The sequence below is a fragment of the Haliotis asinina genome, chromosome 12 (assembly GCF_037392515.1).
Source record: "Haliotis asinina isolate JCU_RB_2024 chromosome 12, JCU_Hal_asi_v2, whole genome shotgun sequence".
Classification (NCBI taxonomy): Eukaryota; Metazoa; Mollusca; class Gastropoda; order Lepetellida; family Haliotidae; genus Haliotis; species Haliotis asinina.
Window position 1 is genome coordinate 2,555,948 of NC_090291.1, and position 27,990 is coordinate 2,583,937.

Genomic DNA, 27,990 nt, shown 5'->3' on the forward strand with positions numbered 1-27,990 from the left:
GTGACGGCGTAACGACATTCCCTCCAATATGGATGACCAAGAGGGACAGCCAGGTAAAGCCTGCCACTATTTTCGCTATTTAACTTACAATCTGGATAGTTTGATGAAGGTGTATGAAATATCAGGATGTAATAACATCTGCTTTTCATCTGTATGTGCCAGCTACTTATACACGATCCATTGTTTTCCAACACATATTTGTTTACCTGATGATGGTGCGAAGCGGAAAGTTTATGTTTGTTTGGTGACAAAATGTCTGCAAAAGCAGCACGTAGCAGTCTTTTCGATTGAAAAAGGCTGTATTTGTCGTTATTTCTTACAGTTAAAATGCGGGGACAATGTTATATTCGTAAAATTCAGAGTAACACAACATCATTAATGCCACTATTTGTTCTAATCAGTTCCTGTCAGTAATGGATTCAAGTGGTTCGGGCATATTTGTATATGGTCCCAGAAATGTTACCAGTTGTATTGATGCAGTTGTTGTTATGAGGCCCAATCTGCGAAGACTTTTATATTATAATGTTAATGAAGTATGTGATCAAATGTGTGTTCAGTTATCCTACCTGGCTTGGATACAGTACCTCACTTTGATCAATAATACCCAAATTCAAGAAATAACATTCTGTGATGAATATTAGATTCTAGTGACATAATTAAGTTCATGAAGGGATATACTTCAATTCCACAATATGCAAGTGAGACATAGCAGCACTTCTGTGTAAGGTTTGCTGACATGATAACAGACATGTGATAACTGTATGACAGGGAAATGTGTAATTGTCTTCTACTCAAATTGTGAAATGTTGAAATCCAGTTGCCATTGCTTTTATCAGTATGTGAAATAAGATTTCATTCTGAGAAACTTGTTGATAGAGAAATTATGTTTCAACACAAGATTCTTTTCTTTTGAGATGTAGGGTTGATTATTGTTTCCCGTGTGACTGGGACTTATCTTGGGTGTGGATGTGTCCTGAGTAGCATTTGACTGGATGCCAGTTGTTCCTACATATAGTGAAATTATAATAGCAATACAAGTTTGTCTGAAAATTGATAATGGCCGTCCTTTATTGTTGAGTGCATGCATGATGCAAGGGTTTGAGCACACAAATGGTCAATACTGACAGAGTTCAGGCCAAATGCTTTCATTTCATGTGTTTTGTCATAGCATGAAAACAAGATCATGATAGTTTGCTTCTGACATGCCTTACCCCACGGGTATCAGGGTTTTTTAGACAAAATGTATTGCCATTACTTAACGTAGATCGATGTTCACTTTGTTGATCAGTGGATTGCCTGGCCTATGTTCAGACTCGATTATTGACACTATACAGCTGGAATATTGATGAGTGCTGCGTAAATTAACCTCATTCACCATTCCTTGTGTACATTCTGTTTATAAAATTAGTAAGCCGGTATGTTATTAGAAGAGCATAATGAGAAAATAGGGCACCAGGTACCCTTTTTCAGTCTTCAGTAATTTCCACATGGAGTATAGATGATTTCTTTTGGGTGTTTAGTCTGTGTATTCTCCAGCCTGGTGTAATGCAATGCATAGACATACATCAATCCTCATCAGACCCCTGTAGTGTCATGAGTCTAGACTGTGCTATCCATTCAGTATTCTTAGCCATAACTTATTTTGACTAATGTGCTTGAATACTCTATACACATGGCAAGTTACTATGTAATAACTGATTTACTAATTCCAATTTCTCCAACTTGGTGTTATTTTATTTTCAGATATATGTCGGGTCTGTCGCTGTGAAGGGACCCCCGACAAACCTCTCTATCATCCATGTGTGTGTATGGGCAGTATCAAGTTCATCCATCAAGACTGGTGCGTGTGCTTTGCTATTTTTTTAAAGCATTTTATATAACTATATTCACAGGCTGTGATCATATTTTGTGTAAATGTAAGGAAGTATTTAAAGGGGCACTGATGCGGAGCAATTTCCGTGGACTGGTGTAAACATTTGTTATTGTTTTTCTCCCGTGAGTACCCGGATGATGTCCCAGAATTTGTGACTGGTTTCGTGACCTCTTCTGCGCAGTCCGTATCCGCAATTGATAGTTTAATTATAGACAGATCAACTGAGGTGAAGTCATTTTTACTTCATTAGAAATGTATTATGAAAACAAATGAAACACTTTGAAGGTTAATCATCTGCCAGTGGTAGAAATGGTAAAAAAATTATTAGGACGGAAAAATAGTGAAGCCAATGTACATCTCTATATTTTGTCTCATAACCCTAATTAGTTTATTGTCATATTTGTGTGATTTTGAAAATGAATAAAAGAACACACGGTCTGCTTATACTCATAATAAATTTCTAACATAACAGCAACATTTATACATTGTATAGATTGCCAATGTGGATCCTATTTCACACACATGCGCGATCTAGTGTGTGGTTTCTGTCATATAGATTCTGCTGAATGCTACAACAAATAAATTAAAACAAAATGCAAATAATGAATGTAAATTTTATAGCAACAATGTCAGGCTATTACCTTGTTCAGGAATGTATCCATCAATATCCACGTAAAAGAAATCGTATTCCATTCATCTGCAGCTGGTAAATAATCCTGCTCTGTGTCGCGTGTCTTACAACTGTCTAATTTGCGAAAAAGTAACACATCGTTTCACGTTTTTCGTTGGTGAAAACCTGATAAACCTCTCATTGGTCACCCAAGTTAGCACACCTGGCAACTGATTGTATGATGTCCGCTATTCTAAGTAATTTAAGTAACCAATAATGAGCAATCAATCAATCAATGCAAGGGTGGTTAATTCTTTGAAGGGAGGATGTTGTTTTTACACTCGCACTTTACGACAGGGCGTAGTCATCTACACACACTGCCTTTTGACAAATCCGCTAGGAGATAAAAGTAAGTAATCAATCAGTGTGTTATAGGTTAATCTTTTGATCGGTGTTTGTTTTTTGTAACTCAGCTGATAAACCCTCTTGCATCACTTACATGCACATATTACAAAACATACAATACATTTGCCATTACAGACCTTAATTTATAATGCTGTATTTTTACTCCAGACAGGAGAAATGCAAAATGGGAACCTTTGTTGAGTAACCGAAGTGGTGTTGCTACTAATTATACCTGTTATAAATTCATTAATTGACCATCCAGAGAATGATGACAAATAACACGTGTAGGTTTACACCATAAAACGCGAGTTACAGCAAGAAAGATGTAATCTCTGTGTCGCATACAGCCTGAAAACACTTATGGGCCGAAACTGTTTTGAGGATACCAACGGAATTTCGTTACTTAAGGAATACATACAGGCATTTGCTGTGTACTTGGGTAAATAGGTGTAATAAGGGGTTTTTTAACGTAAGAAAATTTTCAGATTTCTCTACCAAAGGCAAAATCATCGTTTTTTGTTTACGAATTCAAATAAATCAACTGTGTGTTTTTATTATCATAAATAATAAACCATTGTAGCTACCATAGCTACCGAAATTTACGTATGGTATTTGCTATCACAGCTGAACCAACACTCAAAACTACCTAAATATAAACCTTTGCATTCTTTCGGGCTGAAACAAATGGCTTGCTACGTGCCTGTAGACATCATATTTTCACGCAACATGATTAAATATCGAGTTTAGAAACACAGAAATAGGTTCAAACTGGATCAGTAACTATACCATCCAAGCATCCGAAAAAACCTACACTGCTGGAATATTTTGTTACGATCAGACAAAGAATAGCATGGATATTTTCAAATAATGGCATATGATGGGCATCCGGCCTCCTGACTGTTTAGGTAATGAAATTCTGCTAATATGACAGGAGCCCAGTTCCATTGTCTGTCACGGTCGAGGGAGTGGGCGCTGACCAATTTACAGTTTGGTTTCGTAATTAGACCATTGGCGAGAAACATTATTCGCTCAGCATCAGTGCCCCTTTAAATGAATGTCATTTCATTGTTTGGATCAGTGGTAAAAATTTTATTTTAAATGCCCTTGCCACAGGGCAAATGACTTTAAGAAAGAAAGATAACTCTGCTCTATCACTGCAGAATTTAATAGCTACATTTTGAGCGGATGTGAAATGAAATCCAAGTCTATGTGCAGTTTAAAACATAAGTGGAAATTATCAAGTAGCCCACTGAGAAGTAAGATACCATTATTTGATAGCCGGACATTAAAACCAACTTGTTCAGGCATGGGACGATGGTATTTTTGAACCCCTGTTGGATGTAGATCTCAGGACTCTGACATATCATGACCCATTCCATGTGCGAGAAACACCTGTAAGCACAATTGTTCCTTCACTCTTTTCCACTGAATTCCAGGTTTCTTTACAAACTTTGTATTGCACTGTGGGTGAAATTCTGGAAACGAATAAATGAACACTTGTACTTTCATGTGTTCCCATTTTTGTTTGCATGAGTGTATAAACATTGATTAAATTGAAAGGTCTGAAGTACATTATTAAATGCACTTTGTCATTTTCATCATGAAAGAACCCTCTGTATATTTCTACATAGATGTCTACTAGAAACATGGAGTTAAAAAGGTAGAAAATCTGTTTTTCAGCTTCATGTGTCCACATATTCTGCTGTGTTTACGTTATTGTGTACTGGTAATAAGTCCCATGTTTTGCTCTTTCAGTCTTGTTCAGTGGTTGAAATACAGTCGCAAAGAATACTGTGAGTTATGCAAACACAAATTTGCATTCACACCAAGTAAGTAAATGTTGACTTTTCTGTTTTATTGAAATTAGTAAAGAATATAGTAAATGGTGCATATAAGTGTTGATGTGTAATGTGATTAGATATATCTTGATCATGTTGATTCCATAGTTATCATCATGTGTTATGTATCTTGACTATATGTAATGTGTACTATGTAATACATGTGTTATCATGATTATCCTGTTACTTTGAAGTTTGCGTGCATATAGCATCAAGATATATGTTTGGATGTGTCCTTTTGGTGGAACCAGTGTGGACCTTGTTTTGGGGGTGGAAATTAGCATAGGGGAAATATGGATTCACAGACGACCAAGAACGAAGTGTACAGAATTTTGTGAAATATATTGTTGTTATCTGTTATCTCCTTTCTCCAGTTTACTCGCCGGACATGCCGAAGCGGCTTCCTATCAAAGACATTGTGAGCGGTCTGTTGAAGAGCATTGCGCGAGCTGTCCGATACTGGTTCCATTACACCCTGGTGGCCTTTGCCTGGCTGGGAGTCGTGCCGCTCACAGCATGTAAGTTACACTAGTTCTGTGAACATAAACATTTTTCTCATTCTTTGTTGCCCACCCGAGTTTACTGGATTAAATTAAAATATAGGTACAATGAGACGTCATGGTAATGTCCAGATGCTGAAGGTCACAGAAAATGCAAAGACTTAGTAAATATACATGATACATGACATTGCACAATTATCTAATAGCTTTGATAGCATCTGAGATCGCTATACATCTAACATACAGTTCTAGCATTAAACTCTGGGTTCCCTTGTGAGTGTTGCTAAAACATTGATTGTTTCTAGACTTGAAAGGTGTTTGAATTATATCTATTTCCTTGTTTAAATAGCATTATCATGTACTGAAGCATGGTGTGGTTGTTTTTGCAGGTCGTATCTATCGCTGCCTCTTCACAGGGTCCGTGAGCTCCTTGTTAACGCTTCCTCTTGACATGCTGTCAACGTAAGTCTCACTCTCCAGTGCTACATGTCTCACTCTGCAGTACTAGAGGTCTGACTAACCAGAACTATAGATCTCACCAGTACTACCACTGCCACAGGCCTAACTCACCAGTACTACAGATCTCACTCACCAGTACAACACATCTCACTCACCACTACTACAGATCTCACTCACCAGTACTACAGATCTCACTCACCAGTACAACACATCTCACTCACCAGTACTACAGATCTCATTCACCAGTACTACAGATCTCACTCACCAGTACTACCACTACTACAGATCTCACTTACCAGTACAACATATTTCACTCACCAATACAACACATCACTCACCAGTACAACACATCTCACTCACCAGTACTACAGATCTCACTCACCAGTACTGCCATTACTGCAAATCTCACTTACCTGTGCAACACATTTCACTCACCAGTACAACACATCTCAGTCACCAGTACTGCAGGCCTAACTCACCAGTACTACAGATCTCACTGACCAGTACTATAGGCCATAACTCACCAGTATTACAGATCTCACTCACCAGTACTACAAATCTCACTCACCAGTACTACAGATCTCCTTCACCAGTGCTACCACTACTACAGATCTCACACACCAGTACAACACATTTCACTCACCAGTACAACACATCTTACTCACCAGCACTACACATCACTAGTACTACAAGTCTCACTCACCAGTACTACAGGCCTAACTCACCAGTACTACAGATCTCACTCACCAGTGCTACCACTACTACAGATCTCACTCACCAGTACTACAGATCTCACCAGTACTACCACTACTACAGATCTCACTCACCAGTCCTACAGATTTCACTCACCAGTACTACAGATATCACTCACCAGATCTACATATCTCACTCACAAGTACTACAGGTCACATTTATCAGTACTACAGATCTCACCAGTACTACAGATCTCTCAGTAATATGTGTCTCACTCACAAGTACTACAGCTCACATTTACCAGTACTACAGATCTCACTCACCAAAACTACAGATCTCACTAGTACTACACATCTCACACGCCAGCACTACAGGTCACACTTAACAGTACTATAGATCTCACTCACCAATACTACAGTTCTTACTTATCAGTTCTACAGGTTTCACTTACCAGTACTGCAGATCTCACTCACCAGTTCTACAGGTCGCACTCACTAGTACTACTTACCACAGGTCTCTCTCACCAGTCCAGTAATGCATTTGCTCTGCAAGACTCCAACACTTTCATATCATTATGAGCACCATGAAGGATTGTACTGATATTGCTCTTAAGCAGCCCATGCTTTTTAATACGAAACATGCCTCTCAATTCCAACTGCATTGACTAGCACCAGTATAGCTAGAAATACACAGACCAACATTTAAGATACATGATATCTACGAACAGAGCAAATTACTTTTAGTACTGTTTGTATATGTGTATGCTGGTCGATGCAGTGATTGTCTGTTAGTGGTCTGTAGTGAAAATGTGGCCTCATTATTCATTGACTTTCTATACTGTGGGGTTGTGTGTTTCAGAGAGAACCTGGCATCAGATTGCTTCCAGGGCTGTTTTGTAGTGACCTGTACATTGTGTGCGTTCATCAGCTTGGTGTGGCTCCGTGAACAGATCCTTCATGGGGGAGGGCCAGACTGGCTGGAGCAGGACAATCAACCTGGGGGAGGACAGAGGGTAGGTGGATACAGGGGTGTGACAGTCAGGTGGGGACAGAGGGTAGATGGATACTGGGGTATGACAGTCAACCTGGGGGAGGACAGAGGGAAGGTGGATACAGGGGTGTGTCAGTCAGGTGGGGACAGAGGATAGATGGATACTGGGGTGTGACAATCAACCTGGGGGAGGACAGAGGGTAGGTGGATACTGGGGTGTGACAGTCAGGTGGGGACAGAGGGTAGGTGGATACTGGTGTGTGACAATCAACCTGGGGGAGGACAGACAGTAGGTGGATACTGGGGTGTGTCAGTCAGGTGGGGACAGGATAGATGGATACTGGGGTGTGACAATCAACCTGGGGGAGGAGAGAGGGTAGGTAGATACTGGGGTGTGGCAGCCAGCCTGGGGGACAGAAGGTAGGTGGATGCTGGGTGTGGCAGCCAGGCAAGGGGACAGAGGGTAGGTGGATACTGGGGTGTGGTAGCCAGTTGGGGGAGGACAGTGGGTAGGTGGATACGGGGATGTGACAGTTACATGAGGATACTGGGTAGGTAGATACTGGGTTATGACAGGTAGGTGGGGACAGAGGGCAGGTGGATACTGAGGTGTGGCAGGTAGGTGAGGACAGTGGGTAGGTGGATACTGGGGTGTGTCAAGCAGATGGGGACAGAGGGTAGGTTGATACTTGGGTATGGCAGGTGGGGTGGGGCATTGGGTGGTTGGATACAGGGGTGTGGCAGGCAGGTAGAAACAGAGGTGGTTACTGTGGATAATAAGTGTGGTATTTTCAATATTAAGTATGTTTAACAGTTTCTTGTAACAGAGGTTCACCTGAAGATGTGACATTATGACATGTTTCAGAACTTCCTTGATGGGGGTGCCATGAATAATCTGATTGGTGGGTTTGCTGGTGGCAACCGAGGTGGAGTCAATCAGAATGATGGTAACCCTGGGAACCTTGGGGGTGATGATGACAGGGGCGATGAAGGGGAGGGAGAGATGAACGCCAACAATGTTGCTCAGGGTGAGTAGTTGTCGAGGGTGATGTAGTTACAGAAGAGGATGGGAGTTAGTTGTTTCTTTCTTACCTCCAGAATTAACTTTAGAGTATTATTCATCAGTTGATCTGGGTATATCATCCTTTCACGAGTCTGGATAAAAAAGGTATGATGAGGTCAGTCGATAGTATGATACGTTATGATATTATGGATATGCTGCAAATTATCCTGATGTAGTATTTATATTTTAGAAGTGAATATGATTCAACATATTGAATATTCACAAACTTTGAACTTTCAGTAATCTTTAGCTTACCCTACCATAGGTTTTATGCCTATTACCTCAGGCTCTGCCTAAGAGAGTGAGTGAGTGAGTGGTTTAGTTTTTATGCCACACTCAGCAATATTCCAGCCATATGGCGGCGGTCTGTAAATAATCGAGTCTGGACCAGACAATCCAGTGATCAACAGCATGAGCATCGATCTGCGCAATTGGGAACCGATGACATGTGTTAACCAAGTCAGCGAGCCTGAGCACCAGATCCCGTTAGTTGCCTCTTACGACAAGCATAGTCGCCTTTTATGGCAAGCACGTCTTCCTAAGAGATCAGGCAGCCGTTGATTCGCCTTTCTCTGGAATAGCTACCTCATGTATCAGTGAATATACAGGAATAGAAGTGATGTGATCTCCCGTCCCACGCAATCGTTTTGTATCCCAAAAATTCACTTTTACTTGAAGCATCTTGTGAGTCAGATGTTTATTGTTTTGCTAGAAGAAAATATATTTACGTCACCAACCTGGCTACCTCATGTTTCTCACCTTGTGGGGTTGGGGAGGTTGTGTGTATTCCCAGCGTTGTTAGTATCGCTTCGCTTGGCTTATGTGGTGCTTGTAGTCTCTTATGTCTTTTTCGACATAATGTCCTTGCTTGCTTGTGTGTTTGCTGTTTTATACTCTTGTTCATGTTGGTTTTCACGCTCTTCTCAGTACAATGAGGGCAACCATTTTGGGTGTTTACTCTCAACTGTTTTTCCTGCTTGAGCGTGCCCATTTCTTCTGCAGGGTGTTTTCCATTTTTTCTGTAGTTTTTTTTATTCTATTGGTGTTTATGTATTATTTACATTTGACGTTTTCTGTGTGTTATGTATGATACCACATTTCTGTTGTATCTGCAAAGTGCAAAAATCTGCAAATCTCTGCCTCGGACACTGGACAATCGCTCCTCTCTATTGACAGCTCAGTCGTCTAGTCAAGGTTCTACCCCTATGCCACCTGAACCTCCTCGGATGCCTTCGTCCATGTATCTCACTCAGATATATTTTTTCATCCGGAGGCACAGAAGTTACTCTGGACGCTCCTCTTGCTTTCAGTAGTGGTTTCTCAACACAGGGCTGTTCCAACGCTGATGCCCGTGCCGACTTCTGCTTCATTTACTATGCTGCCATTGCAGACGCCTCTGGATCCCCACTCTGACGCTATTTAGCAGCTGCTTAGACCATCGCCAATGCCGATGCCTCTGCCTCTGTTTGCAGAATACAGAATCCATAGGTAGGCACCTACCTCTACGGTCACTCATGAAGAAGATTTACAGTGGTAATTATTGGAGGAGCATTCCTGGCACCTGTAGGTTGAGTGCTCATGTTGATCTTGAAGATGTCAATCTGGCTAACCCAGGTCTTTTTGCCTGGTAGATATAGGTCTGCGGGTCATCAAGTTTCCACAAGATCACTCTATGACGATAAGTGGATGTCTTTTGAGAAGTTTTGTACACTGAAGTCCAAGGACCCAATGTCAGCTTCTCCTCAGTTCATCGCAGAGTTCCTCCTTTTCCTTATGTAGTCCCGGCATCTCAAGGGCAGCACTGTAGGGACTTATTTGTCAGCTCTTAACTCAATTTTGGCAGTCAAGTGCGAGAAGCAGATATCAAAGATGTCAGAGCTTACAGCAGTGCTCAAAGCATTCAAGCTGGAGTATCAGAAGGTCAAGTTTCATCCTCCTGCTTGGGACCTTAACATTGTCCTTGAGCATATGCAGGATCTTCTTTATGAACCTTTGGACACTGCTTCTTTTGAGAATGTTTCCAGAAAGATAACTTTTCTCCTGACACTGGCCACGGTGGCTAGAGTTACCAAAATCCATGCATTGGATGTCACCAGGGTGCATTTTGAGCAGTCCCGGCGTAGTCTTTTTAACTTGGGACTTCTTGGGGATTTCGTGGCGAAGAGTCAACTGCTGGTCTCTATCTCTCCATTGTCTTCCATCTTACAATGATGAGGAACCACTGCTTTGTCCTGTGCAGGCTCTTAGGATGTATATTGCCAAGTTACCACCCATGAGGAAGTCTCAAAAGAGATTATTCCTCACGTTTTCCATACTATATCACTTTGGCAATACGACCGCTTACCTTAGCCACTTACAATGCACAAGATCTTCCTCATCCTTCAGCCAGTAATCCTCACAAGATTAGGGCCAACGCCTGACCATGGCTCTCCACAAGAATTGAACTGTTCCGGCTATCATGGGGAGGTGTCTGTCGAAATCCTCTACGGTCTTCACCAGTCACTATCCGTGGGATCCAGTGGTTGAGGAGGTGGAGGGTCTTCAATCTTTTGGTCCCTTGGTGGTTGCCCAGCATCTCACCCGACCTTCCACCTATTAGGTAACTACTTCTCCTTACCTTCTGGTCTTAAGGATAATTCATAAGTGGGGCGTGTTTGTTTTCCATTGGGTTTCCATGGGTTACTATCTGTCTCTTGTTCCAAGTGTTACCTGTGACAATCCGCCGTTTCACTTAGTCGAATTCCCTTTGGCATGTGGTCTTGTTGTTGGTCATCTGGAGCCCAACACTGCCGTCCAACTGTTGAATCCATACGCATTAGAGGTATGGTAAGCTAAGTTAAAATTTTATTAAAATCTAAATATTTTAGATATTTAAATACTTACTTTATCAATGAGCTGTAACTCCATGCCAGCACTGGATGCTCCTCCCCTCTCTGGGCTCTTTGGACCTGTTCATTGAAAGTGCATTTTTGGGATAGAGGAGATCATGTCACTCACATTCCTGTACATTCGTTGATACATAAGGTAGCCATTCCAGAGAATGGTGAATCAACGACTGTATGATGTCTTTTATGCGGAGCTTGAGGTAATATGTATAATACCTATGGTAAGGTAAGTATGTAAATATCTGAAATATTTAGATTTCAGTAAAAGTTTAAAAGTATGTTTAGAGTTTTAAATCTGTCATTATTCACATTATTCCTATTACTTAGCTAGTAAGTTCTGCATTATATTGTGGGTCTCATAGAATATTGTATTGCTCAATTGTTTCACCCTCTCATACTTTCCCTCAATCACTTACTCTTTTGCTCACTCACCCAACTCCCACTCAGTCACTCACTCACTCACTCACTCACTCACTGTTTCAGATGACAACAACTGGAATCCCATCGAGTGGGATCGCGCAGCTGAGGAGCTGACATGGGAAAGGGTAGGCCGGGTTCCATCTTTGCCATCTCTTTGGTCAATAATTCTGCATAATTGCCCTATATCTTCTGAAAATGATCAACTTCCCTCTTCATTTTAAAGTTTTGTCTTTCTAAAGGTGACTTATGTTTGACTGGTAAAAGGTCCATAGAAAAGGAAATGTTTAAGGTGCTCAGATTTAACTTGACACAGAAGCCGATGTTTAGCTGCAGCCTTGAAATTCTTTTGAATTTAGAAAATGTTCTCTTTAATAATATCCCGTTCTTTCTTCTTTTGCCATAGTTTAGAATCCTAGCTAATCCATGGTTAGTGATTTGCCAGTTCTTTGTTTCAGTTACTTGGTCTTGATGGGTCCCTAGTGTTCCTGGTAAGTGGATGAAACTAGTCAGGTGATCAGGCAGTAGTCTGTTAGTTCAGTCTTGCTAGTCACATGTGTGCTAGAGAGACTATTGTTATATTTGTAGAAAAAAGATTATTGATATAAAAATATTTCGAGGAAAGCTGTTAAAATGGTTAGTGTCAAAGCTTCATTTATATGTATGGATAAGTGTTATGGATGAACAACTTCTTTATTCAGATAATGCGATGTTTTGTCACAGATTCTTGTATCGTTGTCAAGAATCTGTGTTGAAACATCGCATCATCTGAATAAAGAAGTTGTTCATCCATGAAGCTTGTCCATTTATTACTCCCCAACTTGTAAATTCAAATAAATTTTCAGTTATATGATGGTATGAGTGAGAGAAAGAGGGAGAGAGAAAGTAGGTGAGTGAGAGAATGGGTGAGTGAGCGAGAGAGGGAGCGATAGGGGGAGGGAGAGAGAGAGAGACTGAGCGAGAGAGAGGGAGGGAGAGAGTGGGTGAGTGACAGTGAGTAACATTGTACATTCTTCAATTTTACAACAAAAATGTCTTTGTTGCAGGAACATGTGTTCTGGGTAGTCTCACTCAACACACTGTTTATTCTTGTCTTTGGTGAGTACATGCTTGTTGAAGATCAATACTGCTACAAGAACACTGATGGCTGTTACACAGAACTCCATAAATACTGTAATCATGAAACTGGATAAGATATTGTTGCCTTTATATTACTGCCTCACATATAACACCCCATGATTGAGAATTGTTGAAGTTACGCCAAATGTCAGACTGTGTCCTTTCGTTTCAGCTTTCTGTCCATATCATATTGGACATTTTACTGTGGTTGGATTGAAAGCAGAGGATGCTGTAAGTATACCTCAGTTAGACATAAATGTGGTTACAGGCATATGGGAGCTGTTGGGTCCTGGGTCTAGATTTTTTAAGCTCTCATAGAGCTAAGAAAGTGAAATACATTAGTATTAAGCTAAGGGAGACTGGAAAATGTACTCTGTGGTTGTTAAAGAGTCCACTTGACTTGCTGAAGACCCAGTTTCACTACATAGGTATGATGTTGGGTGCTCCTTGCTGTCATATGGCTGGAATGTTGCTGAAAGCCCTGTTATACCAACACACTCACTAACTCCCATTGCAACTAACAGATATGGATGGGCATATCCGTAAGGTTTGTTATTGTCAAATGTCTTGAAAGACTTGTGTTCATCATTAGGTTCTTAGATACGCACGATCAGCCATCCATAAAATCTACCATCCCAAAACTTCACATATAATCATATCTCTCCTGTTTATGAACAGCCAAGGGAGGTAACTCTGTATTACACTTCTAGTTACAAGTTGGCCTCTTCATCCCTTGATATTTTATTAAGAGTTTTTTTAGTCGTTTAGTTCCACCAACAATGACTACAATGGTAATTCTCTTCCGTAATGTGAATAGTGTCAGTGGATTTGTGCAGGTAGTGTGTGGACTGTATCCGTTGTTCCATTGCATGCTGTTCAGTCCAATGTTTGCTGACCATGGCACTAAATACACACTTTATCACTTTTCCAGATTATGTCGTCCCACTTTGAAGGTTTGCTGACGACATTAACTGGCTATGTGGTGATCGCACTCTCCTTGTTGGCGCTATATGTCATGTGTTCTGTTGCCAGGCTAAAAAAGTAAGTTTCACGTCACATTCCTGCAAGACAATGGTTGTTGTTATCCATAAATTTGTCTTTATTGTGTTCATCCAGCATGGGATGTCATCTGATCTTTGTGTACTGCTAGCGAGAACTAGGATATGAATTTAATGAGATTTATCAAAAATATTTCTTGGTTTTATTTCTTCATGATGGCCATATATGGCTTGTTTCTTGACAATAGTCAACAAAGTCATGAATTGTTAAAACTGTATTAAGGGATATCTAGTACAGTTGATAAATCTTTATAGGATGTAAAGTCTTCTTATTGTTTCAGTTTAGATAGGAATTTAGAGAAGGTTCAAAATAAAAACCTTGAAACTAATAACAAATGCATGGGACTTGGATTTTGGCACGGTGATTTGGCATTGTGTTCATTATATCAGTCTGCAGATGCTCCAGACCTTGTAGTTAATAGTTGTTGGAGTGCAGCATAAAATAATGTTAAGTCAAACCCACATGTGTGTGTAGACTCATTCTGACACTGTTTTACATGTGGCTGTAGACTCATTCTGACACTGTTTTACATGTGTCCAGGTTCCGCCGTGTGTTAGGCCTGTGTTATGTGGTGGTGAAGGTGAAGTTGCTGGTTGTCGTGGAGATAGGGGTATTTCCACTTATCTGTGGCTGGTGGCTGGACATCTGCTCTCTGGTGAGTCTTGACAAAACCCTCAGGAATGAGGGTTTAGACCATTCTGTAACATATCTCATTGATACAAAGCTTTTGTATAATGTACTTATGAGCAGACTCCCTTTCCTGCTCTTTCCCATTATCAGTACTTCTAGAGTTTGTATAATGTACTTATGAGCAGACTCCCTTTCCTGCTCTTTCCCATTATCAGTACTTCTAGAGTTTGTATAATGTACTTATGAGCAGACTCCCTTTCCTGCTCTTTCCCATTATCAGTACTTCTAGAGTTTGTATAATGTACTTATGAGCAGACTCCCTTTCCTGCCCTTTCCCATTATCAGTACTTCTAGAGTTTGTATAATGTACTTATGAGCAGACTCCCTTTCCTGCTCTTTCCCATTATCAGTACTTCTAGAGTTTGTATAATGTACTTATGAGCAGACTCCCTTTCCTGCTCTTTCCCATTATCAGTGCTTCTAGAGTTTGTATAATGTACTTATGAGCAGACTCCCTTTCCTGCCCTTTCCCATTATCAGTGCTTCTAGAGTTTGTATAATGTACTTATGAGCAGACTCCCTTTCCTGCTCTTTCCCATTATCAGTACTTCTAGAGTTTGTATAATGTACTTATGAGCAGACTCCCTTTCCTGCTCTTTCCCATTATCAGTACTTCTAGAGTTTGTATAATGTACTTATGAGCAGACTCCCTTTCCTGCCCTTTCCCATTATCAGTACTTCTAGAGTTTGTATAATGTACTTATGAGCAGACTCCCTTTCCTGCTCTTTCCCATTATCAGTACTTCTAGAGTTTGTATAATGTACTTATGAGCAGACTCCCTTTCCTGCCCTTTCCCATTATCAGTACTTCTAGAGTCTGTATACACTATATTCTTGATTCATCCAAGATCAAGAAATATTGGTCTGATCATTGCTGGATTCTGTTTTGTATGAACCTTGTTGTAGTTACATCTAACCAGCAAAAGTGTTAAACTGCCCCACTTTATCATCTGTTCTACAAGTTCAAAATGTATGTAACAGTGGATTATTATCCTCCACCACGCTTTTAGCAAGAAGTGGGGGATATAGTATTAGACTGTGTCCATCCATCCATCTGTACGTACGTAGGTAGATACAGATTGGAATATCTTAAGAGCCGTTGACTAGATTCTTTTCATTTTTGGTATCTAGGTTTATCACAGTAAAAGAAGGGTCTCAGTCAGGTTTGGTGGCCTTGACTGTCATCTCAAGGTCATAAGGGGACTTTAGCATTTTACATTGTCAGCGAGATATCTCAAGAACCGTTTGTTTCCGAACTGTATTTTCTTAATATTCACACCAAGCTTTATCCAGGGAAGGTGCAGGGCCCAGTCGATTTTGGTAACCTTCAGTTAAATTTCAGGTTCATGGCAACTGATTTTTAGGAGTTTCATACACTGGTCAAGGTCTAAGTGACTCTTCAAAATGTTTTTGTGTTTGAACAGCTACAGTGCAAGATATGAAAGAGACTTTGAGAATAATGTTTTTGTTGACATTTTACTTCATTTTTAACTATGACTTTCATTTTCATGTCTTTTGGATTTTGATTTGGTAATATGCAGCGTGGGAATATGCCACCTTAGTGATAATGCTTGTATCTTCATTGTTTTTGGTTCAGTTTGGTTTCCTTTGTGAAATATCTCCTCTGTTCTGGCAGTCAATGTTTGATGCAACGCTCAAAGATCGTAAGACGAGTTTCCACCTGGCCCCTGGAACGTCGATGTTCATCCATTGGTTGGTAGGCATGGTGTACGTGTTCTACTTCGCATCCTTTATCCTGCTGCTCCGGGAAGTCCTGCGGCCGGGGGTGCTCTGGTTCCTCCGAAACCTCAACGACCCGGACTTTAACCCCATACAAGAGGTGAGAAAAATTTTACAAACTCATCACAGGGCATGGGGTTTGGTTTAGGGGTTACAATGTGTGTATGTCAAGGCTTTCTTGTGTCAATAAATAAAAGTTATGTGGCTGTTGTATTGGATATTTTTCCAGTGCCCATGGAACGTTTGTCAGTATGTGTGTAAGTTAATGTGGAGTGTGTACATTTGTAAATAGTGTTCTTGCATGTTTGTGGGCAAGCTGTCTAACGTGGCAGGTTAGTAATCCAGTGAGCTTGAGAAGCTGGCATTGAGCCCACGTGTGACCAGGTGTGAAAACCCTGCCGTCAATTTGTATGTGCAGACTATCAGTGTTGTTACAAACCTTAGTGTACAGTATATCAACCCTGTGCACTTAAGAGAACCCATGAATCTGTTGGTATGTGACCAGGTGGTGGACACATGAATACGTGCAAACACCTAGTTCGGCTAACTCTGACACAGTACTACGACTGTTTCCCAGTCCACCCAGCTGTGAATGGGTACCTTGTATGGATGGAAAAGCCACATAAAGTCGGTGCGCCTTTGTGGCTGCAAGAGTTGTATACTCCCTAGGGAGTTGAGATTGATAATATGATGTGCCACTGAGACTGACATGCTGTGATCAAGAGAAAAACAAAGTGCCCAGCTGGAACTTGGAACCGTATAAATAGATTATGATAATAATACAATGTGTTTTGTTGCAGATGATTCATCTCCCTGTATACAGACATGTCCGCAGATTTGTGGCGTCTGTGGTGAGTTCACCTGCATTCATACAGTCAGAATGCTTCTCTTAATGCTAAATATTATCTTAGTGAGAATTTCTACTACAACAGTCTACTGCATGCCTGCAGGTTGGATAGATTGGACAACACAGTCTGTGTGGTAAGCATGTCATGTCTTATAAAGCATGGCTGATAGCATTTACTGATTTAAAGCCAGTAAAGGTGAAGAAGTTTCTTGGAAAAGATCAGGGTCCTGTTGTAAGATATCCTGCTTTGTACCATCACACTGCATGTCTTCAGTGTAAGTATTATGGAGAAAATGAGAACGATAACTTAGAGTATTCACACATAAATGGTAGTCTGTGTCTATCTTTGCTTGTATGTTTTCAGATTATATTTGGCAGCACAGTGCTGTTGATGCTATGGCTGCCAGTGAGGGTCATCCGGAAGCTGTTTCCAACATTCCTGCCGTATCATGTCATGCTCTCCAGGTCAGTGTGACCCAGGCTGATGTCAGTGTGACCTAGGTTCATGTCAGCTTGATCCTTGGTCATATCAGTAGTGTTAATGACTCTTTTATTTATGAAATCTGGAAATATGTTACTCCAGCCCTCAATGACAGACTATGTCATGCTTTCCCAGTCACTGTGACCAGGTTGATGTCAGTGTGACATATGTTTCTCAAACCCTCCATGACATGCTCTCCAAGTCAATGGCAGGTTATGTGTCGTGTTGCCCGTGACATCTACCTGCTGTGTTGTAGTGATGCTCCTGACATCTACCTGTTGTGTTGTAGTGATGCTCCAGTGAGCGAGCTGTCCCTGGAGTTGCTGCTGCTGCAGGTGGTGTTGCCAGCCCTGCTAGAACAAGGACACACCAGACTGTGGTTGAAGGGTCTTGTGAGAGGGTGGACGCTAGGGGTGGCATACCTCCTCAGTCTACGGTCGTATCTTATTGGAGACATACAGTTTCAAGAAGGGGTAAGCAGCTCAGATTCATATTTCATCTATTGTGGTATGTTAGGATTACCTTTGTATGTACGAAATCAGTGACTAAAAGAATGATATGTGTGAAGATCAAGGAAGAACTGGCTAACCATTTGGCTGGTCACACTTACTGACTTCGTTGAAACATGTCATAGTATCTCAGTTGCATAGGTAGATGCCCATGATGTTAATCACTGGATAGTCTGGTCTGTTATCTCATTATTTACAGACCATGTAACAGGGAGTATAGAGTTAAACAATAAAACCATGAGAGCAAACAACAGCGTTTGGCCTTCATATGGCTTGAATATAGCAGAGTGATGGATATAAGAACATTCACTCAATCCTCACTATTTAATGCTGATGTGGATGAAATGACACTCACACATTGAGTTCCTCAATAACTAAGGAAAGGCGCTCAGCAACAAATGCTGGTCACTAAAGGCAGATGTATGAATCAAGGCCCCATTCCACAATGTGATCGTAGTGCTGCGACAATCTTAAGTCTATGTTAAAGAATGGGAGTTAAATTCATCTAAGCTCTATGATAGTTTTGGGGAATGGGGCCCAAGTTGCTATTCTCTGAAGTTTGGTTCATTGCGTCATGCCTTTCTGGTCTAGCCCAGACTTCATTATTTATGTGTCATGCCAGCGGAATGTTGTTTCTTTGAACAACCAGTTTATGGGCTGATGACTTATGCTGCTGTTGCAGGATGACGTTGTTCATGGAGATCACCCTGTCCCACCTCCCCCTCCCCCTCCTGCTCAGAACAATGCTGCAGCAGCAGGTGCTCCCCCCCAAGCCCCTCCCCAGCCACCCCAGCAGGTTCCAGGGGAGGGTCTGGGTGCAGCACACCAGGCCATGCTCCAAGGGGGAGGACCAACTGGTTTCCAGCCTTACATCAGACCCACGCTCTTTACTGTCAAGGTGAGTCAGTGAGGAAACCTGTGAACAATCAGGTATATATTGCTGGATTGATGCTTACTAGATAGATCCCCACTTGATTATTTACAGACTGACACCTCATGGCTGGTATATTGCTGAGTGTGGCGATAAACAACTAACAAACTCACACATGCAGAGACATCCATATATAATTATTTTTTCCTGAGAATAGTATTGCCATTCTAAATGATCCTGTGGTGACACTTGTCGTGACCATTATTCATTGCACTATTACAATACATTTCTGTCAAAGAAAATGAACAGTAAAATACGGTGATTACATTAGTAACAGTTGAACATGTTGAACATTCCAAATAATAAAGTTACTGATTATGCTGTCTCAAAAAAGGTCAGCAAGTAATCTCTTACTCGAAATAATACCCTATAGTTGTTATATCACAATGATATTGGAGTATTCCTGTGCTTATAATGCCTCGTTTTTGCCAGTAATATTATGTGGTGTTATCACATGGATAACAGAACTACTTTTGATGTTCTGATTAAACTGTACGGAAAGCCATTAAACTGGCAGATATGTTTTAAATAGCTTAATCGGAAAATGTCTCAATGTGGTTCAGTGTCACAATTCCCTGTGCTTTTATAGGGCCTGGGTGCAGGTAATACACATGTACAATGTGTTTCATCAATGTGGTTATGTTTACAAGAAATGTCAAAGGTTCGGTTTTAAGCATTGAAGTTCATAAAAGAGGAATGCTGTGGGACTGAACCTCGAAGTGGGCAAGAATATCAGCCTTTTATCCCAACATCCTCTGTATCGCAGGAAAAAAACATCTTCAATAGAAGTTTTCTGAGTTTCAGGACAACAAATACCAATTGTTTTTCATGACTTTCAGAATACTAGTACTTTTTGCCTTATGCTCCTTGTAAGGGCAGATAACTCTTTATCGACTGCTGCAGTATCACACCAGCATAGTGTTCATACTGTTTCAATAATTGTTTCCCCAGATTAAAAAAATGTCTGAAATGTGTCTTACTTTTACAATGTAATATGATATGGAGATACACATTGTTATGTTTCCTCATCATAAGCTGTATATCAGGAATAGAAATCCATTATCCACGCCGAAGAAATATGATTCCTGTATACTGATTTGAGAGATCTGACGAGGTGACTGTTGTGTTTCAGGTCATCTTGCTGGTAGTACTTATGTGTGTGACACTGTTTGGTGCTAGTCTTGTCTCACTTGTTCTTCCAGGTAGGTCCACAGGCTCCTTGTCTGGTTACAATCTCCAGGGTTGGGGTGGGGGTGGGGTAGCCTACTGGTTAAAATGTCCTCATTACACAAAAGACCTGGATTCAATTCCCACATAGGTACAATGTGTGAAGCCCATTTCTAGTGTCCCCGCTCAGTGATATTGCTGGCATATATTGCTGAAACCTGTGTAAAACCATACACACTGACTAACATGCTGTAACAGTCTCACTGAGACGAGTGGAGCCAGTCTTGCTTATAGTGAAGTGCTTACAGAACAATGCTCCCCTCACCCAACAGTGGGAAGGTCTGGATGCACCATAAGTCGAGTAAGGTCAATGCTGAAATGACACTGTAACATTGCATCAAATTAGTTGTTGTCAAGAAATTGTGTACACCAGTACGTTGTTACCCATCAGCTTCTAGGAAGTAACCTGTGAAGGTGTTGGTTAGAATTGATCTTCAGTAACCCATACTTGACGTAAGATGTGACTAATGGGATTGTGTGTTGAGGCTAGCTGACTTCGTTGACACGTGTTTGTATCCCAGTTGTGCGGATCCATGCTCATTCTCTTGATCACTGGATTGTTTACAGAAAACAGCCATATAGCTGAAATATTGCTGAGTGTCTTGCAGAACTAATTTCACTCTAGGAAAAGTTCTGCATAAAATTAACGTTTGACTTGTTTCTGTCCTCCAGTATTTGTAGGTCGACGGTTGATGTCGATATGGATGGGCGATGCCAAGATTCACGAGCTGTACACGGCGGCATGTGGTCTGTACGTGTGTTGGTTGATGCTAAGGATCAGCACAGTCCTATACAATTGGATCCCTCAAGGGTCAGCAGCCATCTTCACCAAACTGAAAAACTGGGCATTGTTGGTGAGCAGATATGTCAACTACTCAACTGTGCAGATATGGTATATATACCATAAGGTCACTAGTGTTGGAAATTGGTTTACTAACAAGCAATCATCAAAAAAAAGATTGATTAGAGTTGTTTTTCAGATTTTCCTACCCAGGTTGATATTGCAGGTATGTATAACATAATGCAACATACTCCTTTGAAGTGATGACCAATATATCATGAACATAAACTTCCTGGAGTCTTCAAGAAATATTCAGTCATGACTTTTCAGTTAGTGAAGTGAGTTTTCTAAGAATTAAACACAAGAATTAAATGACAGTATGACTGTGTACTGAGTAGCTCATCACAAGTAAACTGGGTTGTAAGATCCTCGGGGAGCTGAGAATGAAAGTCAAGTCAAGCCTGTTCCAATGACCAGGATAATAATTTTTTAAGGTTCTGTAGTCACCTTGTGTTTGGAAGGTGGCGCTTTATTGGCAACATTATCCTTATTGTAGTGATCATGATGATGACGACCGCGACGATGACATGATAATGATGATAATGATGCTTGTGTTGTCACCTTTATTGTGAGATTTTAACTGTTACTGTTGCTAAAAGGATCTGTAAGGATCTTACAGTGCTACCCACATGTATAGACTGTACATGATGTATGTATTCCAGGCCTTGAAGTGTCTCCTCATTGCCGGTCTCCTCATCGGGATGGTACCCCTCCTGCTTGGGCTTCTGTTTGAGCTGGTGGTGGTGGCTCCGCTACGAGTTCCGCTTGACCAAACACCTGTTTTCTTTCCTTGGCAGGTAAGGATTCTTAGACTGATGGAATGCTTGTCTATTTGTTGTATTTGTTTTGGTGATGTAACTGATCTGTTGACATGAAATCATATTTGACCCTCTGGAGCCTTTTTTGCAGTGAAAAGAAACAAAATCAAAGTAGTGGAACAGCGTAATTGACTGTGATCAGAGTGTTCTAGTGCTCCAAGTGACTGCTGCTGGTCACATGTTGGCAGTTGTTAGTGGCAATGCTGATGTAGAACAGTCTGTCAATACAAGTTGTTGTCATATTCCAGTGTTTTGTTCAGTGATATTGTCAAAGTTTGTGTTTCAGGACTGGGCCCTGGGAGTTCTGCATGCTAAGATCATCTGTGCTGTGACCATGATGGGCCCACAGTGGTGGCTCAAGCGAGTTATGGAGCAGGTGTGGCCACATTTACCATCTACACTTAACATACATATTGCTCCTTGTACTAAACACATTACACCTTGCACTACACACATTGCACCTTGTGCTGCACACATATTGCACTTTAATCTACACACACATTGCACTTTAATCTACAAACAGATTGCACCCTGTCCTGCACACACATTGCACATTACTGTACACACATTGAACCTTGACCTATACACATTGCACTCAATCTACACACACAGTGCACCTTGTCCTACACGCACATTCCACCTTACTCTACACTCATGTTGCACCTTGTCCTACACACACACATCGCACCTTATCCTTCACACAGATTGCATCCTGTCCTACACACACATTGCACATTGTCCCACAGACATTGCACCTTACGCTACACACACATGACACCTTGTACTGCACACACTGCACCTTACCCTACGCACACATTGCACCTTGCTCTACACATTGCACCCTGTCCTACACATACATTGCACCTTGTCCTACATGCACATTGCACCTTGCTCCACACACGAAATGCGCCTTGTCCTATACACTATGCACCTTGCCCAACACACACATTGCACCCTGTCTCACACACTCACTGCACCTTGTTCTTGGCCTCTATGATTTTACAGAAACAAGCCATAAGAAACATCTTTTTCTTGTTATTATATTGGTTCAGTTTCTCTGTTTTCTGTTTCAGGTGTACAATGATGGCTTGCGGAACATGAATCTCAAATACATCCTGTTTTCCTTGTGTTTCCCCGTGGTATGTGTGCTTGGCATGTCGCTATCCGTGCCCTATGTCATCGCCAAGAGCATCGTACCAGCATTAGGTGAGAAGCACCGACAACTGTAGATTACCTTGCTGATGGTAGTGTCATATGTACCTGTTTCATGGTGGAATGCAGTTACCTGGTTTAACCTGATTGAACAACAGTACTTCCTGAAGGTTTCCCTTAATGATAAGCTGCTGCAGCTTCTGTGATGAACTTGTGCTGATTGGAAGTGCTGGATAATCAGATTGGATGCTCAGGCTTGCTAGATACATTGATGAATGGCAGATCAGTTTTGGAGATAGATACTCATGTTGTCATTACCGGATTGTCTGGGCCAGATTATGTTATTAACAATCAACCTTCATATGGCCGGAGTAGTGGTGATGAATGGGCACAATGGTATCACAACTATAGTTGAGAATAACTGACTCTCTATTTTGCAGGAATTGTGTTGTTATGCTTATAGAACCCAAAACCAAGGAACCAAATTGTGACATCAGTTGTACTAATGTTCAACCACTGAGTATGTACTGTGTTTGTGTGTGTGCAGGTGTTGATGAGGAGACACAGAACATGACAATGCGACGTATCTACCCCTTCCTCCTGACTGTTATTGTGATAGTGGCTGGCTTCACCTTCCAGCTGCGACAGTTCCGGAGGCTGTATAACCACATCAAAGATGACAAGTAAGAACTGACACTGCTTCTCACTCATTGTTAGGTCCATGTTTAGAACAGGAAGTCCAATCTGTCCAGGTGCTCTTCCTTTGCATCATTCCCCTTTTAGAAAAGGATCACGGCAGATGATGCTTGTCCACTCCCATGTTTGGCCCGTGAAGGTCCCGGGGTAGAATAGGCCTTCAGCAACCCATGCTTGCCATAAAAGGCGACTATGCTTGTCGACTGACAGGATCGGGTGCTCAGGCTCGCTGACTTGGTTGAGACATGTCATTGGTTCCCACTTGTGCAGATCGATGCTCATGTTTTTGATCACTGGATTGTCTGGTCCAGACTTGATTATTTACAGACTGCCGGCATATAGCTGGAATATTGCTGAGTGCGACTTAAAACTAAACTCCCTCACTCACTCCACTCCCATGTTTAGCCCCAAGCAACCTCTACGGGTTTTAAAGATGACCTCTGGACCTGCTGGTCAGACTTGACTTAGTCGATTGCCTATTACCATACCCAGATGGCGTGAATATTCTCTCCTGAAAACAATCACTGGATCGTCTGATCCAGATTTGAATGTTTCACACTGTTGTCATATAGCTAGAATATCGCTGATGTAAGTGGTGTAGGCATCTGATTCTGAGGTACAGCTACTGCCCAGGATAGAGTGCTTTGTGTGTCAAACTGAGAATAATGGTATGATTGGTTAGTTTGTGAAATGTGATAGTTTAGTATAGATTCCTCTTGCTACCAACCACTGCTCAAGCTTGTACTAAAATGATTTCATATAGAACAGAGAAGACCAATGTTAGATAATTTCCTGTAATCACCAGTGGTTCTATTATGTATTTTGTCTCTTGTCTCCTATGATGAAATAACATGGATCTTGGAAACCATTGTATATCATGGTCATCTGCTTCTCTTTAATGTATTAATCACTTGTACTACTCTTTGAAAGAGGCATTTTGATTGGTTATTGGGTCTTAGGTGTGTGGTCTATTCCTCCTTGAGATCTGGGTTAGCAGTGGCAGATGAAGTTGTAGTAGTGTTAGCAGTTGCAGATGAAGCTGTAGTAGTGTTAGCAGCAGCAGATGAAGCTGTAGTAGTGTTAGCAGCAGATGAAGCTGTAGTAGTGTTAGCAGCTGTAGATGAAGCTGTAGTAGTGTTAGCAGCAGCAGATGAAGCTGTAGTAGTGTTAACAGTGGTAGATGAAGCTGTAGTAGTGTTAGCAGCTGCAGATGAAGCTGTAGTAGTGTTAGCAGTGGTAGATGAAGCTGTAGTAGTGTTAGCAGCAGCAGATGAAGCTGTAGTAGTGTTAGCAGCAGCAGATGAAGCTGTAGTAGTGTTAACAGTGGTAGATGAAGCTGTAGTAGTGTTAGCAGCAGATGAAGCTGTAGTAGTGTTAACAGTGGTAGATGAAGCTGTAGTAGTGTTAGCAGCAGCAGATGAAGCTGTAGTAGTGTTAGCAGCAGCAGATGAAGCTGTAGTAGTGTTAACAGCAGCAGATGAAGCTGTAGTAGTGTTGGCAGTGGTAGATGAAGCTGTTGTAGTGTTAGCAGCTGTAGATGAAGCTGTAGTAGTGTTAGCAGCAGCAGATGAAGCTGTAGTAGTGTTAGCAGCTGCAGATGAAGCTGTAGTAGTGTTAGCAGCAGATGAAGCTGTAGTAGTGTTAGCAGTGGTAGATGAAGCTGTAGTAGTGTTAGCAGCTGTAGATGAAGCTGTAGTAGTGTTTGCAGCTGCAGATGAAGCTGTAGTAGTGTTAGCAGCAGCAGATGAAGCTGTAGTAGTGTTAGCAGTGGTAGATGAAGCTGTAGTAGTGTTAGCAGCTGCAGATGAAGCTGTAGTAGTGTTTGCAGCTGCAGATGAAGCTGTAGTAGTGTTAGCAGCAGCAGATGAAGCTGTAGTAGTGTTAGCAGCTGCAGATGAAGCTGTAGTAGTGTTTGCAGTAGCTGTAGTTGTAGGAGCGGCAGCAGGAGTAACATGTTTGTGAATCCTCTCCATACACTGAGCTAAATAATTCACTAAGACAAACTTGTTTATTTTCAGGTACCTTGTTGGTCAAAGATTGGTAAATTATGATCCTTTGAACAACGTGCTTCATTCACATACAAGTTCCCCAGAACAAGAAGCAACATGATTGATTAATGCAGCTCAGTTTCTTTGTTACGGAGATATCCATTGGTTGCTGTCACTCATTGTTGTCATGGAAACCTGTCCATCCACTTGCTACAGTTTCACCACCACAGGAGTTTGGACCCAAATAATGAAACAGTATGCACTTTTGTCTGTATATATGAAGAAAGAGGGCGTTTTAGAGTATCCAAAAGGCATACAATTGTTGTGCGAACTCTGGCTTCCTGTGGTATGACCGTCTGAGAGATGGCAGCCATTGTGGCTGTTAGCAAGGTGTCAGTGTTATGTGCAATTTGTTGGCTGCTGTAGTCATGTAAATGGCAGGTGTGATAGAGAGAGGGGTTGTTTCAACACTTTTAAAACATGAATCATATTTTAGTTGTTTCCTGAAAAATATGTTGACATGAATTTGGTGAAAATCTTACAAAATATCTTTTGTGGGCATGGTTTTGTGATTAAATGAAGGTGAGAAAGAACTGGGTTCAAATCACAGTATGGACATGACGTGAAGCCCTTTTCCGGAGTCCCATATGTGATGTTGCTGAAATGTTGGTGAACATCACATAAAACCAAACTCGGAAGCAGAGCTGGTAAAACTATGCTCCATTACAGATGTCTCCCAAATCTCCATCATGTCTGCACTTGTACAAATATAATGACATTGAAAGCACATGATACGGCTTCCAAGTACCCCAGACACACAAATCTACGCTGAATCTAATGATGTAGAAGTTTCAGAAGCTGGGGTTTCCGGACATATGACAGTGTTGCATCTGGACTGCGTAATTGCGTAATTTTCTCAGTTTCAGTTAAACAAAATGCTGTTTTAATTTTTGACGTGTCACGTGTCACGCAAAATTAATATTATGTATGCAGTTTAATACTAAAGAAGTGTAAACTTTATATTTACATTCTTACATGGTTAAATTTAGTATCAAATATTTGAAATGAAAGACCAACAAATTTAGGAAAAAAACATTGCTTGAAATAAATACAACCTTAATACATATCAAGAGGTAATAGTTCTGATTGGCTGTGAGATTTCACACTACGTGACCCGACCAATGACAGTGAGCAGAACTAATGGCGTTCTCAAACATGGCTGTCATGCGTCAGCATAGATAAAAAAATATTTCCGAAAGTTTCCATGAGTGAGACTTTGAATGTTTTCTCAATAGCAATGATGTGTGAGCCTTAGAATGTGTGATGCATTACTCACTCTTTCACTAAAGATTATGTAAAATTGAAATGCTGATATGAATGACGGCATGTTCTGATCGAAAATGGAAGTGTAAAAGATTGTGAGGTAGTAAATGCTCGAAGTCTGTTTTTGTTAAGATTCTTACAACTCCCCAGATACTGACATTTGAAAAGGTGATGAGTTGTATAACACACATTTGTTTATTCTTAGATGCAACACTGATATGACATATAATTGTGGAGAGGTTCCAAATATCAAATATTTCTTATCTATATTTTTCTTCTAAAAAAATTAGATAAATTAATTGTTTGTCACTGTGGTGAGAGATAGGGCTGGCTAAAAATACTGATAACCCGGAAATAGTGTCACTTAAAAATATCATTGATTATCAATATGAAAAGTTTGTTATTGATAATATTGTACATAAATGTTTGTGATAGAATATAGTTTTAATTTACTCAGTCATACACAAGAATAACTGTTCAGGACTCTTTTTGTTTTATCCGTACATGAACATGTCACCACTCACCTGTGATGTGAAGTATGTTCATTTGTTTGAATTTGGGGGCAGTTTTGTTTGAAGTTATGTCTCCAATAATTATCTATAATTGATCAATATTTAGTCAATGATTATCGCTTGCTATGGTCTTCATGGATAACCAGTCCATGAGAGAGAAAGGTGTTGAAACAGTCCTTATAGAGTTTCTGTGATTGGTTGGAGTGTATCAAGGTATTTGTTGTTTTGGGGTGTTGATTATATAATTCATAGATGCACAGAACTTTTCAAAGCAATTCATAATTGTGGACCGAACCACAGTTCAAAGGTCATTTGCTCCGTGGA

At 40.9% G+C, this 27,990-nt stretch overlaps 1 protein-coding gene across 1 annotated transcript; it reads left to right on the top strand.

The window, feature by feature from the left end:
• The first annotated feature begins 18 nt into the window (after positions 1-18).
• Positions 19-26,924, top strand: LOC137257604 (E3 ubiquitin-protein ligase MARCHF6-like). Its single transcript, XM_067794926.1, has 25 exons — positions 19-53; positions 1,744-1,840; positions 4,644-4,717; positions 5,101-5,244; positions 5,616-5,688; positions 7,237-7,390; positions 8,234-8,396; positions 11,800-11,861; positions 12,192-12,224; positions 12,780-12,831; positions 13,025-13,083; positions 13,784-13,893; positions 14,452-14,566; positions 16,238-16,441; positions 17,142-17,192; positions 17,553-17,653; positions 17,959-18,142; positions 18,861-19,076; positions 20,242-20,311; positions 21,009-21,190; positions 21,840-21,974; positions 22,282-22,371; positions 23,069-23,201; positions 23,695-23,830; positions 25,862-26,924. Exons 1-25 carry the CDS (start codon positions 29-31, stop codon positions 25,950-25,952), a joined length of 2,754 nt encoding a protein of 917 aa, XP_067651027.1. The 5' UTR covers positions 19-28; the 3' UTR covers positions 25,953-26,924.
• The last annotated feature ends 1,066 nt before the right edge of the window (positions 26,925-27,990 follow it).